Source organism: Emydura macquarii, unplaced genomic scaffold (genome assembly GCF_026122565.2).
Source record: "Emydura macquarii macquarii isolate MOO-44397 ecotype Brisbane River unplaced genomic scaffold, CSIRO-AGI_Emac_v2 contig_1451, whole genome shotgun sequence".
NCBI lineage: Eukaryota > Metazoa > Chordata > Testudines > Chelidae > Emydura > Emydura macquarii.
In genome coordinates this window covers 630,687-650,405 of record NW_027131588.1, presented here as the reverse complement: position 1 = coordinate 650,405, position 19,719 = coordinate 630,687, and the positions used below count along the sequence as shown (strand labels likewise).

The following is a 19,719-nucleotide window of genomic DNA, read 5'->3' as shown; positions in this document are numbered from 1 at the left end:
TAGGTAGGTCCAAAGCTGCCTCGATGAAAGAGGCTACCAACTGAAGGAAATGAAGTTACAATACAGAAGACTTTCCTACTAAAGAAATCACCAAAAGGGCTCTAGCCTTGCACACTGACAACCTGTCAGAGGCATTTCACTCAGATGGATAAATTCAGAACAGACTCCTACCAGCTGGGACATAGCTTGAAATGGGCAGGAGATCACAGCCCTCCAAGAAAACAGGGCTCCAAAGGGTCCTATAGGAGATGCAGGTGGCACAAACTCAGATCCAGGTTTTCTCAGAGAGACTGAGGAAGAAATCAGGAGCAGAAATCTTGTCTTCAGCTAAGAGGCAACCCTCTCATTCAGTCATTCAGACTGAGGGCCTACTATTGGGGGGCACGTAGGTTACTATTCTGGAGGCAGTTAGCCTTAATGTGTCAGCTCTGAGTCTCCTAAGAGGTCTAGTGGGCAAGAAAGTTCAGCCTTTTTTTGGGAACTGCTGTGCCTTAACCTCACTGGTCTGCAATCTCTTGGCAGGCCTTCCTCGTAGGATGTACATTTCATATGTTAATTGGAGAGCTGTCCTAATTTGCAAGTTTAAGTTCCTGTTTATACACACAAATTTAGGTTTTGTATAAACAAATGCTCAAAATGTGTGTGCATAACTTAAGAACCTAGTTTGACACCTGGTTGAGAATTTGACCCTTGCTGTGTGTTCAGTGGAGTAATTGTGTAGCTCTCAAGGCGCTGTTCTAGTCTGCATATGAGATATTTATACGAAACACATATTAAGTGGTCTGAAAGTGACTACATACCAGATGTCTGAAATGGTTGCCTTATATTTGAGGAAAGAAAATGTGCTCTTAAATTGAGAATTACATTCCAAATCAGCGAGAAATTTCCTGTTGGAATTTTAAACCTTAAAAGCTGGAGTTCATACAGGAATGCTGGAGGCTCCCTTACTGCATTGTAATGGAGAAGTTATGATATGTTTGGTACTTGTATTCAACTAGTCTTAGCAAAAGAAAAACTACAATACTAACAGTATTAGTTCCAGATTTAACATGATTGTGAAATGCTTAGATGATAAATTGATATCATATAAGTATTAATGGAGTACTATTTCTGGCCAGTACAGTTTTTTAATGCTACTTGTGAGCTTAACAGCTGAGTATATTAGGAAGTACATTTTCTGTCTCTGAGCAGCTGGTCTTTTTGTTTGTTTGTGCTTTCAACTGTACACGGTATGCTTCTTGTAATTCCACCTACATTTCTGGCTGTATATTGCACAACATTTCCCCACGAAACAGTACAGTGAATGGACCATTATCTTCCAAAAGTTTATTAATTGGATTACGTGGGCATTAAAGGAGATTTTTCTTTATTAATGAATCTTTTATTCATTTAATAAATCCTTCATTATACCCCACTAGCCAGCCAGAGAACTGGATTCCCAATATTCTGAGGCACTTTTATGTTGCTGTAAGTGACATCTCATTATCTGTGCTGCCTGGAGACTGGTACAGAGTATGGTAAGGTTAAGTATTTTGTTTCCCAGGGAAGCATGGCATGTACAATTTGTTTCCAAAACAGAAGTATTAACACTCCATGAAATAATTAATCATTTAATATAAACTAATAAATATTGCCAAAGTATACATCCTATTGTATAGGAGTTCAGACTTAGTGGTACTGATAACATATTAGCAGTTACGATGACAAAACACCATACATTTGCTAGCTAATACACTCTTAAACCAGAAACTGAACCTCATATGGGATAAATTAATGTATATAATTGAATTAATGATGCACCAACTTTGATTTATGTAAATACACTCTTGCTGCTTTATCATCTTACTTGTCTCAGGATTTTTTTTTCCCCTAACTACCTAGACGAAATAGAAAAATAAGGACAAGAACAACTTTTAAGACAATGGAACCTCTTTTAAAAGAAACAACATACTGTTACTGTTCAGTCCAAATAATAAGTGAATAATACATGAATAAAAGCAAATCTTGTTTTCACAAGTGTTTTTGGTTTAAAAGTTTGTGGTAAACTTATTCCAACATTCAATATTATCTACTTTGAACAAATTTTGCTTACTAAGTGAAAGTGAAATTCTCAGAAGGAAAACATTTGGGCCATTTGCGGAATGGGTTGCTGCCAGTACTTGCTGATCTAACCTAGCAGATGTGAAAAGCCATAGACTTTAATACAGTACAATTTTCTTTTGCCAAACTCAACAATGATTTTGCTGCTTGGGGTTATGTTCCACTGATGTTTCTGGCTGTGTACAGCACCATTCTCTGCTATGAAAAGCATAGCAGCATCTGTTATTTTTCAGGTGCTTGAGCATGTCAGCCCTGGGAGGCATTATATATTGTTTCAAATGTCCTGAAAGGAATTAAAAAAAAAAATCAATTCACTTGGCTAGAAAAACTTTGCAACTTTGAAACTTCATTATTCCTGTATTATTTCTGCAAACTAGATTTCAGAAATTGTTCCATTTTCTCAGTGAAGAAAGCAATAGGTTTACAGCATAAGATAAAAATGTTAATTTTATGAATATCTCATAATAACAGTTCTGTAAAGTCTGTGTAATTTATTTGGTGAGTAAGTCTGATTGCTGAAGTATGAATTAAGTTCCACAGTTCTCATAAAAGTTGTACATGAAGAGAGACAAATTGAATCAGAGTATTAAAGTCTAAACCAAAGAGCTACTGGAGCAAATTAGTTTTAGATTAGAAGTGAAGCTAACTAGATGCATTTATAAACATTAGTAAAATATCACAAACATTAGTCTTACCAGTTTGTCAAAATATTTTAAATATGAAATTTAAGAGTATATATATAACTAGACTTTTGCTTACATGACAAAAACAATTAGTAAAGAACAATTTTACATCATTTTAACGTTTATTTAGATAAGGGTAAATTAATTAAACCCTATGTGGCTTGACTTCAGAACTATATCCCTTATATACCTGTTGCAACGCAGTACCTAATATGTCCACCTCTCGCCCCCACCTACCCACCTGGTGCATCAGTAAAACCTCGACCTGACCTCATTAGGCCATTAGCTCACTCCTGCTGAAACTGACCTTATTAGGCAATTTCCTTGCTCCTCCTGAAACTGACCAGGTGACTGGGAGCAGCTGTCTACCTGACTGAAAGCACAGCCACCCTAACGGTCAGCTCATCTCCCAGCCAAAGGTTTGCCCTGATTCAAATGTCTCCCCTCCAATCAGGAGTAACGTTGGCCACCTGAAGCCATTAGTATAAAGCCGGGGCATGCCCCAGGCTCCAGAGAGAGAACTCACCGTCTGCTAGACCCACCAGCTGCCCTGTTTTTCCCCTCTCCCACTCTGGACTCTGAGCCTGAACCTGTAAGCCTGCTCCGTGTTGCTGTTTTTGCTTCAGGGTGTCATGTTGCAAGTCTTCCGGCTGGGACTGGTGAGATCCTAACCCTCTCTCTCTTTTAGTTTCTGTTTTAAACCTGCTCTGAAAGCAGAAGCCCCCCCCCCCCCCCCCCCATTGCCAACCCTCTCTCTCTTTTAGTTTCTGTTTTAAACCTGCTCTGAAAGCAGAAGCTGCCCCCCCCCCCCATTGCTAACCCTCTCTCTTTCAGTCTCTGTTTAAACCTGCCCTGAAAGCAGAAGCTGCCCCCCCCATTGCTAACCCTCTCTCTCTTTCATTCTCTGTTTTAAACCCCGTTTGCCCCTTGCAGTTAACTGCCGGTGTGACCCCACCCCCCCTTTCTGTGCCCTGTGATTAACTCATTGTCTGTGAAATTTCTATTTGAAAGCATTCCCTCATGTAGTTAACTGCTTCTGCCTCTGTGCTTTTCAGTTAACTGTTTGTGTAACCCCTTTCTGTTTCCTACCAGCAACTAGTTGTCTGTGTAGCATAGTGGTAAGTGTCCTGTCTGCCATGTGGGAGACCAGGGTTTGATTCCTGGACAGGGAACCACTGTCTGCTTAATATTAGTTTAGGTCTTTATAGTTGCCTGTTTAATACTTTCTTATATCAGTTTGTTTTGTGCTTAATTGTTTTTATGTCCTTTTATAACTAGTTAAACCTATATTACTCCTGTGTTTATAATTAAACTCATTTATTTCCAATCGATTCATTATTGACTCTGGGGGATCATTTACCTGTCGGAACAATACCCAGAAACTCCCAGAAAGAGAGCTGAGGGCTCAAAGAGTGCACAAATGGGCCACATACCTCTTATGTTACAGACCAATTTAACAGGAGTAAAATATGTTGACACTCTAAACCTCAGTTTTACTGTGCTTAATACTCTGATTACAAAAAACTTATTTCTATTTCATAACATGAATGGCAAAAATCCCAGCTAAATATACACCGATTTAGGGACCAATCATGCTTCTTTGAACCCCGAACACTTGTACAGTTTTGGATACACAAGGAATACAGGACTGGGCCCAAAAAGTTAAGGCAAAATTTTCAGAAATGTTCACTAAATCTGGGTATGCAACCCATCAATTTCCTGACGTTCAGTAGTACTAGGTACCTGCACCTCCCACTGACTTCAACTGGAGTTGAATCACTGCTTCTGAAAATCAGGCCCAAGATGTCTCAGGATGGATACCTGTGCACTGAGGCGCCCACAATCCAAATGCGTGCCTAAACACTCAGTGGTTTACAGTGCAAGGCAATGTATCCGTGTATTCCCTCATATTTGCTGTAACTGTTAACCAAAAACATGGAACTGTAGGCACACTTTACAATTTCCATCTTTTAAAAACATTCTAACAATTCCAGGGATATCCTTTGTCTTTATACTGTGGACTGCCCCTGGAAACTGGACTATTTCAAACTAGCACACATTTTTAAGACCATCCACTATATTTAACCCAAAGGAGAAGAGAATTAAAACAAAAGAAATTAATAAATGCCCAAATAAACATTTAAGAAAAATTCAGCAGACACTGCAAAAAAAAAAAAGCAGGACAGGTTAGCAAGCTAAAACAGGCTGATTTGTTCATATTTGTAAAAGCTTTAATTCACAGAGGTAATGCCCTCCACTTACTAATTACCAGCTGCTCCTTGAACTCCTCATACACTTCTGTAACCTTTTGCTACTTCAAAATTGCATCTTAGTGCTTCTCTATATAAAGAGCTAGACCGCGGCAAGCTGGGATGGAAATCTACTGTACACTAGCCTGCTGCCCACTGACTGGCTGTGTGGACCCTGCTACTTGGCACTAAAAGTTCTGCAGTGCTCTTTGAACTATTCCCATTTGAAACACGAGCAGATGAAAGTAGTTTAGTAGCTTGCCACACACTAGATCTTCATACAGACAAGCCTATGACTTTAATAGGGTTGCGTAAGTGTAAAGGAGCATAAACTGGACTACTAAAATACTTAATGTGTAATATATTTTGTATGTACATATACTACACATACATACAAAGAAGATACTATGGTCTGAGGCCTGACTCCTTATTCCATTACACCAAAGTGACTTCATGGTGTAAAACTGGTGTATAGAAATGATAAATCTGGCCCTTTATGTTTCAATGAGATACATGAACTACGCCATACACAGGGAAATAAGCGAGATTTCATTTACATATTTACTTTTTATTTCTTAAGTTTCTCAATTTATTTCTTAAATTAAGATATCTGAAGATCTAGGCACAAAAACAAAGTAATAAACATACACAATGCACTATGGAAAGAACTCAATTACCAATCTACTGGAGATAGCGGACAAGGCTTATATTTTTAGTGTAACCTCAGTAGGTAAAATCTATTTAGATAATATCTAGGGTTTGTTTGTTTTTTCAAATGTTTTTCTGCTTTCAAGAAATGTTACATATTAATGAACATTCTAATTATGATGATTTTCTAAGCCGCTCTACAAAGTTTGTCCAATCTATGTCCACAAATGTACAAACGGAGGCTTAGCAAAAGTGGAGAATAGGGAAACCTCGTCTAAACCTAGTATTTCTCACCTAGCAATAAAAGGGAACTCTGAGATATGACGGGCTTAGCTGTTACAGTGTATATCCTATTTACTCTAAAAATTAAAATGTATTCTCACTGATCAAACTGTCTAATGTACTACCCAATAAAATAAATAATATTTATATAGCATTATTTTAGCCTTAAAAGTGCTTTAAAAACATTACAGACCAAATTCACCAATATACTGCAGCTGCTTTGTGCCATTGCAGTGATGAAAAGCAATTCTAAGCCTAGGAAACTGAGTTTATGGCTGCTTTCCATCCCCAGAGCATCACAAAGCATCTGAACCACAGCAGTGAATCTGTTTTCAGTAAATAATCAATCTCTGCATAACCAATGTTGGGTAAAGTACATATTTAATTTTAAGGGCTAGCAGTACTCATATGCTTACAGTTAATAATGTGCTTAAGTGCTTTGATGAATCAGGGCCTTGGATAACTAATTACTACCATCATTTTATCATCATACTATCATTTTATTCTGAAAACCGAAGCAGAGAGATTCAACTGACTTGCCCATATTCACAGGATGAGCTCAGGGCTGAGTTGGGACTGTAACTCAGAAGTTTCAGGCTCCCAGTCCCTTGCATAGATCACTAGAACCTGTATCTCTTAAATGCTTCATTAATACTGTACAAGTATTACTGGACTGCAAATGCACTCAACTTTTTTCAAGGTTCAACTTGTAGAGTTTAACCTTCTGCGCATTATCAGAGAAGGTATCACAAACAGAACGATACTTAACTAAGAGAACATTTTGATACAATAATGTGAGTTTTATAATTGTGTCTTACAGTGCAGATGGTTTATACAGCAGTTACAGATTTTGGCAGACAAAGATAATGATAATTCAACAAACTCATTCTTCAATTTAAAAACAATAAATTGCTAAGATACCTTATAACTATCATATGCTGTGGAATATTGTGTATCCATATCCAGTGAACTAATCCTTCATAAAAGTAAGTCATACATTTTCCATTTTGTCTTTGGACTGTAATTACAAAACCAGAAGCTTGTCTGTGGAAGATAATCTTACAGAGGAGGCATCTGGCTCCTTGGCAAACTTCATATCCAGTTTGCCTAGTGACTCGGTAGCTACTCATGGGAAGGCTTCTGAGAAACTGTGCTAATACAGCAGGAATGCCATTTTCATTTTGGCTTATTTTGAAGAATAGGGAATTTGCACATGACTGTATATCTGAGACTATGGTTCTGTATCATTGTTTTAGGACACAAAATACATCTCCTCTCCACAGATTTTCAAAGGATCTATGAAAACTGCAACAAAACAGGTTTTATTAGAAGTTAATGAGTTCTAATGAACACAAAAAGCTAGCATATTCTGGCAACCAGGGCACCACATGGGGAGTCAGAACACCTGAGTTCTACTCCCAAATTTGCTACTGAATCAGTGGGTGACATTGGGACTAGCCACTTCTGCCAAAACCTTGCAAAATGATCACTAATTTTTGGGTGCCCAACTTAAGACACAGGGTCTACACTGGGAAGGAGTTGAGCCCCCACAGCTCCCAAATGACTTCAATCAGAATTATCATGTCTTATCATCTCTGAAGATCAGCCTGTAGGTCTCAAAGATTGACCAAATTTTGGAAAACTTGGCCTTGTGCTCTCTCTGCCTTGGTACTCCAAATCACTGGATTTTTACCCAGCTTTGAGTTCACATGATGAAATGTGCCATATAAGGGCTAGGCTATTTTTTTTATTAGTCCTTTAAAAATTAAGTTAAATGTATAAGAGAAACTTTAAACTACATAACAATGGGCAGTACATTTTCCTCCTAGCTTGATATATAGCTATAGTTGCAACTATATAGCTCAATGGTACATAGCTAGTATTGTGGTGTTTAAATATAGTGTCAAAGCAGCATGAAGAAGTGTGGAAAATACCTGCCCTATATTTGAGTTCTCATGAACCACAGAATAGAAAAACAAAAACAAAATGTCACAATCAGTTGTTTAAAACCAAGATCCTACCATTCTGCTATACAATATGCTAATACAAAATACATGAATGCTAAAGGTGGCAAAAATAGATCAGCCTGTGTCAAAGGGTTAATGGCTTCCTCTCCCCCCCTAAAGTAATGCATGGAAAAGCAGAGTTAAGTGGTCCTTTCATAGACCAAACAAGGAGTAGGAACTTTGAACTAGAATTTTGCAATTTAGGTTTCATGGTCAGACAATCTATAGCTGCATTTTCACATATCATATTTCCTTCCATTCAACTTGCTTACCCTGCTTATGACATTACTGAATATATCTTATAAGACTTGAATACCAGCTGCTGTTCAGTACATTTCACATGCTGTTGTGACCAAATATAAAAAGCAAAAAATCTTTGATTTATATTGCAATATTATATAAAGAATACTATAACTATAAAACAACAATTTTTCCCTGATTAAATCCAACTCTTGTCCAAGCTGCTCTTTCCAGTCACAATAGCCTTTTTTCCCTTCCATATTCATTCACGTTTGGACCCCTGAATGCTATTGAAAATGCTAGAAACAATACAGAAAAAACATACTAACTCAAACTGTAAACTATTATGATACCATTCAATACAATGAGAAATTTAGTCAAAAAAAGATTCTAATACTTTATGCCCAAATAACACAGGAAAACAATCTCTGGGACCAACCAATAAGCATCTTCAGTTAATCTACTTATTATTTCAGCTGAATTTGCATTTTTATTGTTTAAATGAATAGAAATACGACTGCATTCAATATAAAAGTATATTACCACAAGCTAATAAGCCTGCACTGAACATAAGACTAGGGATCATTATGCAAAAATTATTAACTCTTGAAGTGTGACATGCAGTTCAGACTGCACTGCTGCACTTATTTTTCAAATCTGGCAGTGAAAGCAGCACTTTCTGGTTTTGATTCCCCAGTCCCTTCTGTTCTTCATTGCTATTCTTCCTTTAGGTATTAATGCCATCAAAATAAGCATAACAAGGGAGAGACAGACATACAGAGAAACAGACTTTCTTTTAAAAAAATAATGTACATTGAAATGTGTACAAACAATTCTGCAAGGACATGGAGGATGAAAAGAAACTCATCAAACAACAAGTGTGACAATAATGGAACCCCTAAAAATACCTAAGATAACCCTTATGCTGCAGAGAACTTATTGGAGAAAATGCCCCAAGTCATAATGAAATCAGAGGTAATATTTGCAGTAGTAAAAACAAAATAAACCACACATCCAGCATTCACTGCCTCTTTTAAAAATGACACATGAACTCAGGAATTATGGTAGTAAACAACTATTAATACTAGACAATTAAAAAAAACACACCAAAGTTCAGGTAAGCTTTCTCACATAAGTCTGCTGATACCTCTCTCAGTTTCCACCACAAGTACACCTGTGATTCCCGTGCAGCACAGCTTCTTAGACCCATAGACTCAGACTTTAAGGCCAGAAGGGACCATCGTGAAAATCTAGTCTGACCTCCTGCACATTGCAGCCACAGACCCTCACCCACCCAATAAACTCATAACCTCTGAGTTACTAAAATCATTCAAATCGTGATTAAAATACTTCAAGTTACTGAGAATCCACCATTTACACTTGTTTAAACCTGAAAGTGACCCGTGTCCCCATGCTGTAGAGGATGGCGAGAAACCCCCAGGGTGTCTATCAATCTGACTCAGGAGAAAATTCCTTTCTGACCCCAAATATGGTGATCAGTTAGGTCTTGAGCATGTAGGCAAAACCCACCAGCCAAACATCTGGGAAAGAATTCTCTGTAGTAACTCAAGAGTCCTCCTCATCTAGCATCCCATCACTGATCACTGGAGATATTTGCTACTAGCAGTCACAGATCGGCTACATGCCATTGTAGGCAGTCTCATCACCATCCCCTCCATAAACTTATGAAGCTCGGTCTTGAAGCCAGATAGGTTTTTGCCTCCAATATTCCCCCTCAGAAGACTGCTCCAGAACTTCACTCCTCTGATGGTTAGAAACCTTTGTCTAATTTCAAGCCTAAACTTATTGGTGGCCAGTTTATATGCATTTATTCTTGTGTCAACATTGGCACTTAACTTAAATAATTCCTCTCCCTCCCTGGTATTTATGCCTCTGATGTATTCATAGAGAGCAATCATATCTCACCTCAGACTTCTTTTGGTTAGGCTAAACAAGCCAAGCTCTTTGAGTCTCTTCTCATAAGGTAGGTTTTCCATTTCTCTGATCATCCTAATAGCCTTTCTCTGCACCCATTCCAGTTTGAATTAATCTTTCTTTCAGACCAGAACTGCACACAGTATTCCAGATAAGGTCTCACCAGTGTCTTGTATAATGGTACTAACATTTTCCTTTCTCTACTGGAAATACCTTACCAGATGCACCCTAGGACTGCATCCAGCTCCTTTTATGAGCACTAATTTCACTTAAAAGTTTAGAGAAACAACCCAGTTCATTAACTCAGTGTGCCATTTAGCCTGAGCTATTTTGTATTTCTGACAATACTTGAAAGAAGCACATCACCGAGTATCACTAGAGCTGGCATACATCCCTTGCATGATTTTAAGCTTTAGTTCATTTTAGGTTGCTATTAATGGAGAAAGAACTGAATTCCATGCATCACAATCCACTGGGAACCTAAAATTCTCATGTCCCATGCAGATGATCATCCAGCAGTCTCAAAGAGCTCTTCAAAAATTAAACAAACTGGAAATTTATGCAACCCCAAGGAATCTACCCAGCAAAAGTAAAGATAGAGTGTGACAGTTGGGTTTCAGACCACAGATGCTAACAGGCTATGTAGCACCCAGGCTACAATTATACTAATGATGTAGTTATGAGAATATTCCTGTGATTATACTAACATTTCCTTGCTAAAAGATCATTCATCTCCCTGAATACTTGAAAAGACTGCAGACTGGCCAACCCCAAAAGATTAGAATTATAAGAAATCATCTGGCAACAACAGAGTCCAGATGGAACAGTGCAAGAAAATATAACAGTTGCAAACTAGAAACATCAAGAGGAACGGCTAAATCGGTATCAATAGGTGTTTTCAGAGTAAACCAAGCCTGATTTCAGAGCTCACATTATGGTTTCTGAACACTTCAGATAGTTCGCCCCTATTATAACACACCTGGATATAAGTGCAACCTAAAAAAAGGTTGAGGAAATGTCCCTATCTGGATCAGATCCATGACTCAACGGATTCAAGGAAGACTCAGATACCACAGCAAATGAGTGCTGTATAAAGGCCTAGGCAGAATAGCTTAGATGAGACTGAATTAATACTAACGGCAGGTAGCGCTGCAGCAGCATTTTGGACAGTAAAAGCAGCAATTGCTCAGAAACAGGGAGATTAGCATATGCTGCAACAGGAGTAGTCTTTCTTGGGGTAGCTCTCTCATATGACACAAGCCAAACTAATCTTGGCTATTGCACATAAGTATAGGATAGATTTACATCCCAACAGAGATGCTATAGAGCATAAAGTGTTTTGCACACAATAACAGTTGCTATTACCAACTCTGATATTTGACAATCAATGTTCAAGTACGTGTTCAGAAAAACCTCTGCCCCAATGGCGGTATTCTTGTTCTGGTTAACAAACAGATGTTCCCCATGATCAATGCTCATCTAACCACTGTTCTCCAGCGGGTGTATCAGGAAGAGCAAGAAATGCTGCTGACTGGATTCACAGAGAGAGATGAGAGGACAAGCTGTGTCACTGAGGTGCAGCATTCCTATGCCACAAGCAGGATTTGAGGAAAGTGAGAGACCATGTGATTGGGAAGAGGAATGGCAGGATGATGGTGAAGCATAGCAAGCAGCTGAGCCTCCTGGCAGGAGGAGGCAACTGAAAAAATTGGCATCCTTGTACAGAACTCTTGTACTCCTACTAATTATATGTGAAACTGGCATTGCCTTTGTGTCTGTGATTCAGGTCCCTTAAATATGAGGAGGGGCAAATATTTCTCTTCCCTTTAATGGTTCATTCATTCTCCAGCCCGTGTGCAAGCTCTGTCCATAAAGTCCGTAGTCTCTGTTGAGTTGCTGCCTACAGAAAATAGGAATTAGGTGGCTGCTGGCCTGCAATTGGTGCATGATGAGAAGTGAAACTGAAAAGAACAATCTCAGTAAACCAGACAATTGGAAGGAGCAGAGAGAGATGAGAGTGATATCAAAGTACAAGCACGCCATCTTGACCAAGCCTGGAAACCTAGCATATAAGATCACCACAATCTTGAGAGAGAGGGGAGGGCAGGGGTGGAAGGGGGACCTTCAGACGGTTAGAAATACCCACGATTCCAAATGGTTGCTAAACCCTTCTCACAACAAGAGGGCCACAGGTGCCCGGTAGCTAGCTGCCATCATTCTGGTGCCAATTCACGCTCGCCCCCAATACACACACACACACACAACATATTTCACCAGAGGGATAATTTTCCTCTGAAAGGGAGAAATGGGAGAAGAGCTAAAAACCAGGAGACACATGACCTGCTGTTAGGCTGCTGCTTCTGTGAGAATGGAAATGGGATGTTGGAAGGCTGACAGACTGCTGCAAATGACAGAATGGAGACAACGGAATCCTTCAGACTCACTGACAGGTTGTGCCATCTGGCCAGGTTATGGCAAGAATAATTCATGCTAAGGTAGCGATCCTCATTTTTTATACTTTATTTTAGCTCTAGTCAAGGCTAAAGAGCCATCATCAGCCACAAACACTATAATCTCTCATTTAAAAAGAGTGACTTCATCCCAATCCACCACATATTTAATTACTTTATCAGATGAATTATAAAATTAATAAAGCCTTTTTTGTAAATTACTGTAATACTGTCTGAAATCCACTCAGTCTATTCCCTCAGGGTATGCAAACATTACAGAGATATGGATCATTTATAACCATTATGTATTAGCAGTCACTAATTTTAAGAAAGATGCTTAACAGCTAATTGAAGTACTGCATTTGATGAATTTGAGGCCCAGATCAAATATTATAGATCTGTTCAGATATTTTCAGACCTAAAGAAGAAGAAACAACTGAGAGATTTTAGGCTTAAAAAGACATGGGAGACTAACAGACAAGGAAACAATTATAATTGCCACATGCAATTCAGTGATAGTTAGCTGAGGCTGACTGAAAGCATAACATTGGAAGAGACATGCCAGCCCTGTTAAATTTATACTATCCAAAAAGAACAAAAATAGGTGCAGAGCGGTTTTTTTTAGCTTCCTGTACAGTTGCAGCTTATGTCTGAAGCTAGGCCTTCCATTGTTCATAGACAAAGGCTGTGCAAGTTATGCCTTCAGTGATCCAACCTTCTGCATTCCTTTACAAAGTGTTTCATAGACATGAATTTAACAGACCAATTCATGTATTTGCTGGAGTTATACTTAAAAAACTACACTTGAGGGTAATAACTTTTTATAAACTAAAATAAATGTAGCATCATTTAATCAGCAGCTGGCACCACTGCCTGAAACCATCAGACCTCATATTTTAGAGGTGCTCAGCACCCACATTGATGTCATTGGAGTTGGAACACTCAGCACTACTGAAATCCAAGCCCATGAATGTCAGCAAGCTAAGCAGTGAACTGGATTTACCAGTCCCAGCTCCTCTAAGAGTGGTCACCTAAATGAACGCCAAAAAGAAGGCAGAAAAAGCCTGATGGAAACATGATGGCAGAAGAATACTAGCCACATTGATGCAAAGCAAGCAAGCAGTTTCTATTGTGAGTTTGTCATTTCTGTTTGTTGTCCCAAAAATTATTGTTGTAATGGAGGTGAATGATTGAAATAAAGAAGTGTTATGTTAATTTGACTATGTTAATTCAACTGTTTAAAATAAAGTACATTGCTGTTTTCAATCCCCCTTAACTAGCTATTTTTTAAAGTCTATCATCAAAATATGCTGTTTAAAAATAACTATTATACGTTAAAAGACAATATACATTCCAAATTCCTATCTAGAAAAATGCAACCAAGCAACTCAACAGAATTGCTGTGCACTTTTTCTGAAGTATTTTCCCCTAATATGAATGTTTTGTCCAAAGAATGGGACAAGGATAGGGTTTTTTTTTGTTTTTGTGGTTTTTGTTTTAACAACTGTTAATTAGCTGGTGCTTGAAAATCTGAAGCAAATACTGTTTTTAATAATTGTGATATACCTTATTAGCATGTTTGCATGTCAATCCTAAAACCATACCCAGGAGACTACAATGATAAATTCATGTCTGGTAAGTCGTTCAAATCAAAAGTACCATAAAGACAGCTACAGGAACTGGGTATGGATGACTCTACAGTAGCTGAGAGGGAAATTTTGAAGGGATAAAAACTAAGGCCTCTATTCTCTATTCAGCAATATGGAGCTAGTATTTTTTTTTTTGCCTTTTTCTATAAATAATTTTTAAACAGAGGTCCTCACACATTGTATGAGTGTCAGATCTAAACTGTTCTCAAATTACATAAGCTACATCACCTGAAAGGATGCAAAATACTGCTTGATGCTCTTGAATGGAAAAACTGAATTTGACCGTGCCACAAGGTTCAAGCCACGTATAATATCTTTACACACACACTACATTGCTTACAACAGTTAAGGAAAGCAAAAGTAACTTGTAGAAAAACACATGAGCGCAACTGGCATACTAAGTAGCTTTGATTCCCATTTCCTGTTTGGTCAGCATGGAGAGAAATCACAAGCACAACTGATCATGGTGACTGAACACCCCAAACATGCTCCAGCCAGGAGTAGATCTGAGGTGTTGGATCTCATCAGTCTATGGGGAGAAGAGTTTGTTCAGGCACAGCTCTGATCCAGCAGAAGAAACGGTGATATCCACAAAAAGATATCACGGGGTATGTTGGAGAAGGGGCACAACAGGGACACACAGTAGTGCCATGTTAAAATCAAAGAACACAGGCAGGCATACCAAAAGACAAGTCGTTCTGGTTTGTCACCAAAGACATGCCGCTTCCACAATGAGCTGCATGGGATTCTCGGCAGCAACCCCACCATTGTCCCCAGACACAGCAGCAATACCTCGGTGGAATCTGATTCCAGGGCCATCAATGATGAGACTGTGGACCCGGGAGAAGAGGAGGAGGAGAATGGGCAGCAGGCAAGTGGGGTATCCCTTCTCCCTGAGAGCCAGGGGCTATTTTTAACTCCGGAGCAGCCCAGCTGGACTCAGGACAGCATCTTGGCTGACCAAAATGCCAGGGGAAGACACCTCTACTGAGTATGGAATTTCAGTCACAGTGTTGTGTATACATCCTCAGATGTGTTCTGTTTAATACGAAAAAAAAAATTAAGGTTTAGTGGAGTAGGCTTCACAATAGGAGCTGCAACTATGCAGAGGGTTGCTCCTGGAAAAGAATGTTTATATGCACAGGGATGACCTGAGAATCCTCCATGGATATCTCCAGAAAATTTTAATGGAGGTACTCTGCAATCCTTTGCAGAAGGTTTCTTGGGAGGGCAGCCTTATCTCTTCCACCATGATACGACACTTTGCTACACCACTTCATTATTAAATTCTCTGGGTTCATTGCAGAACACAGCATAGCAGCATAAGGACTGGGTATGTACCCAGAGGACTGGAGTAACTGCTCCCTTTCCGCCTGTGTCACCCTCAGGAGACTAATATCACATAGGGTCACCTAGGGGGGACGGCGCAAGTTTACAATACACCTGCTGTTCCCGAAAACAACAGTGCATGTGATCCCACTCCCAGGCCAGTTTATGGCTCCTTCAACCAAAGTTTCCCTAACATGAGGTTGTTCTAGCTGGCAGGGATCAGGGATTGGGTGTTAATGTGTTTTCTCCTGCCTGATTCCCCCCATCCCTCATCTCTTCTAGGGCAGCCTCCTTCAAAAACTGAATTTTGGGAGGGTAAATGATGTTCCCTGGTCATGTTCCTAGGGGAAAAGGGGAAATGTCCCAGACACATTCTGTGCTCTAGAGATTTCCAAAAACTGGAGGCATGAGCCCCTTACTCACCAGGCTGCCACACCACACAGACCCATGGAAGAAGTAATGATTGTGATTCTGGGCTACCGTCCACTTGAGAATAATAAGAGGAGTGATTTTTACATTACAACATTGCATTTCAATCATGGTATGCACTAACAATGGTTGCCTTGTGCTTTGTGTGCCTTCAGCACATCCTCCACTCCTAAAGAGAGACTGTCACAGATTAGAAGGTGGAAAAAGAGAACTTGGGATGACACATATTCAACGAGATAATGAACGCCTCCAGGGCAGCTGACGCAGAGCTCAGAGCCTGGAGGATTTCATTGTCCAAAAAAATTGGACATGGACATGTAGAGCAGCACAGGAACACAAGCATACAATGCAGGACAAGATGCTGTGGATAATGAGGGACCAATCAGACATGTTGAGGTGTTTTGTTGAGCTTCAGGAACAGCACTGGCAGGATAGACTCCCTCTGCAGCCTCTGCATAACTGCCAGCAACAAGTGCCCTCTTCCCAAGTCCCCACCGCTAAGCATTCCAAGAGGAGGTTGGGCAGGGTGCAGTATGTGCTCCACTCAACACAGGCAGAGGGGAATAGGAAATAAAGACAGCCATTTAAGAACTTTCAATCTGCAAGTTTTGGTGCTTGCACAGACAAACAGCATTTGTTTCCTCCCCTTCTCACTTCCACGACAATGGTTGATAACAGTTAAATTATTTTCTTTTCCCTCTACTGTTACATATGTGCAACAAAAGTCAACTTCTTTGTAATTAAGTACTCTTTATTTATTAAATTCATGCTGGTGGTGAGGAAGGGCAGGTGCTGTGACAATGCAGCAGGGGAGGGGATGGTATGGGAAGGCAAAGCACAGATAAGTGGCACTCATTTAAAAAATGGCTTTTCAAAGCCTTCCTGAGGTGCAGAGCTCCTCATTGGGCTCTCAGCATTGCGCTGGTATCTGGCTGCCCAAAGTCTGTGGCCAGCCAATCTGTCTCCATGACCCAACCTAGCTGAAACTTCTCTCCTTTTGTCTCGCAGACATTATGGAGCACACAGCAGGCAGAGATAACTATGGGGATATTGCTTTCACTGAAGTCTAACTTAGTAAGCAAACTGCGCCAGAGAGCATTTAAATGTTCAAAGATACATTTCACCACCATTCTGCACTTGCTCAGCCTATTATTGAACTGCTCCTTATCACTGTCCAGATGTCCAGTGTACGACTTCATGGTAGGCTGGATCTCCCAGAACCACTACTGGCATTTCAACATCATCAATAGTTATTTTTTGGTCTGGAAAAAAGTCCTCACTTGCATCTTTCTGAGCAGACCTGAGTTCCTAAAGATGTGCATGTCATGCACCTTTCCAGACCACCCTACATTGATGTTGGTGAAACACTCCCAATGATCCACCAGTGCTTGCAATATCATGGAAAAGTATCCTTTTTGGTTTATGTACTCTGTGGCAAGATGGTCTGGTGCTAAGATAGGAATGTGTATGCCATCTATACCCCACCACAGTTAGGGAACTCCATTGTGGCAAACCCATACACTATGTCCTGCACGTTTCCCAAATTCACTGCCCTTCTTAGCAGAAGTCTGCTAATGACCCTGCATGCTTGTATCACAGCAGCTCCCCATGGTGGATTAACTGACTCGGAATTGATTCCCAACCTACCAGTAGCAGTCTGGCGTTGCTAGCTTCCACAGAGTGATGGCCACTCACTTCTCCACTGTCAGTGCAGGTCTCAAGTTAGCATTTCTGCGCTTCAGGGCTGGGGACAGCTCTGTGCAAAGTTCCAGGAAAGGGGCTGCGATGGGGTATCTGACCCACACTGGCACTTAAGGGATTAAAGCAGCTCTAGGGAGGCTGCATGGGAGGCAGCCAATAGGCGAGGGACTGGGAGGAACAGCCAATCAAAGACCAGCAGGCCCATATAAAAGGAGCTATAGGGCAGAGCAGAGCTATCACTGCCTGGAGCTCAAAGAGAGAAGGCTGTGTCTCTCGCAGGCTGAGAGGCTTGCAGTACCTGAGACAGTGTTACTGCTAGGAGTGGGTGGTAGCAGACCCTGAGGACAGGCAGAGAAGATGCTAGGGCCCAGGGAGACAGCAGCAGGGAAAGAAGTTCAAGGCGCAGCAGAAGGCTGCGATCCACAGGGTCCCTGGGCCAGGATCAGGAGTACTGGGCAGGCTCAGGTCCCTCCCTTCCCTGCCCCCATTCGCCACTGGGGAAGTGGCGGAACAAGTGACTGCAGGTGCCACAGAATAAGTGGTGGGATTGAGAAACTGCAGTGACCACTGGGAAAGTGGCTGGACTCTTGAGGAGCCAAACCTCCCCCAGAAGGGGGGAACACGGATTGTGGCTTTGCTGGAAGGCCGAGTCACGAAGAAGACACTGTATATCTGAATCCCTGCAGGAAGGGCCACAGGCAAACTGGGAGGCAGAGAGACGATGCGCAGACCGAGGACGTGGGCGTCAGCTTGAAGCTAATCCCCAGACAATCAGCAGGAGGCGCCAGTACAGCTGTGAGTGGTGCGAATCCATTACAGTGGCCTTTTGCATCTGAAAGTTCTGCAGCCACTGCTCATCGTCCCAGACCTTCATAATGATGCGATACCACTAGTCAGTGCTTGTTTCCTGGGACCAGAAACAGCACTCCACTGAGTTCAGCTGCTGCACAACAGCCAGCTGCAACCAGGAATTGTTTCATTCTATGGCTTGTAGCAGGGCGGCTTGAGTAGTATTGAAATTTTCCATGCTTTGGCTTCTCTCTCAGCCTTGGAAATACTGCAGGATAAGTTGCGAGGTGTTTATGATGCTCACAATGATAGTGCAGAGCTGAGCGGGCTCCATGCTTCTTAGGCAATGGCGTACACACAGCTGATGCAGGGTTTTGAAAAGTGGCGTGAAAAAATGTTCGTTTGTTTGCTGTTGACATAAAGGGAGAGAGGGAGGACATTGCATCATGGGAGTCAGAAGAACTCCCCAAAATCCCCTGCGGCTGGTTGCACTCTGGGATAGCTACCCACGGTGCAATGCTTTATCCATCAATACAAGTGTGGCTGGTGGGGACGCACTCCCCTGATGCAATGAGTGTGGTGTGATCATGGCCAACCGACTTCATTAATTCAGCAGGTGATTGTTGACTGAAGTTAAATCAACTTCCCTTCACATACCCTGAAATATTATGAGAGAACCCCTATTTTATCTGGCTCTATTAAAAGACTGTCCAATCTAAGGAAAGTCAATCATAGTGGTATCTAGCTTTAAGGTGCACAATTTTAATATTGCAGAAAGATTGGTGCATAATATTAAGCTCCTTATATAGGCATCTAAGTGGCTGCACTGAACTTCAGAAGGGCTGAGTACACAGCAGCACTCCTGGAAGTCAGTGGGAGCTGCTCTGTGCTGTGTTTTTAAAAATTATTTAATTGCCTAAATGTGAATTTAGGAGCCTAACTTTAGGTACCCAGAGCCAGATTCTTTGCTCTGACTCCACCTGCTTTGTGCACCACCAAAACAAGCAGAAAGCTGCCATAATGCTGATGATGATGATTCCCCCAACAGAATAGGAATTGTGTCAGAAATCAGGATAGGAAGAACAGTCTCTGAGTAGATTTAAATTACATTAAGGGCTATTTTTTGCTTTTAGCTGGCCTACATTGACCCCAGCTCACCTCAGCTATGTTCAGGATCTGATCCCTGATTTTTAAAATCTTGAACTTTGCTTATTACAGAAACTTACTGG

General features: G+C 40.7%; 1 protein-coding gene across 7 annotated transcripts in view; it reads right to left on the bottom strand.

Moving 5' to 3' along the window:
* KDM4C (lysine demethylase 4C) overlaps positions 1-19,719 on the bottom strand; it is a 463,532-nt gene that overhangs the window by 157,143 nt on the left and 286,670 nt on the right. For 2 of the 7 annotated variants that reach the window (XR_010920739.1, XM_067553082.1), the window contains one exon: positions 11,976-12,043. The exons of 4 other annotated variants lie outside the window; for them this stretch is intronic. Coding sequence is in view for 1 of the 3 variants with exons in the window: in XM_067553082.1 (XP_067409183.1) it covers positions 11,982-12,043 (62 nt within the window). In the remaining 2 variants the exon portion in view is untranslated. Of the gene's footprint in view, positions 1-8,449; positions 8,508-11,975; positions 12,044-19,719 lie in introns of those variants that run through there. One more of the 7 variants, XR_010920740.1, reaches the window with a different exon arrangement.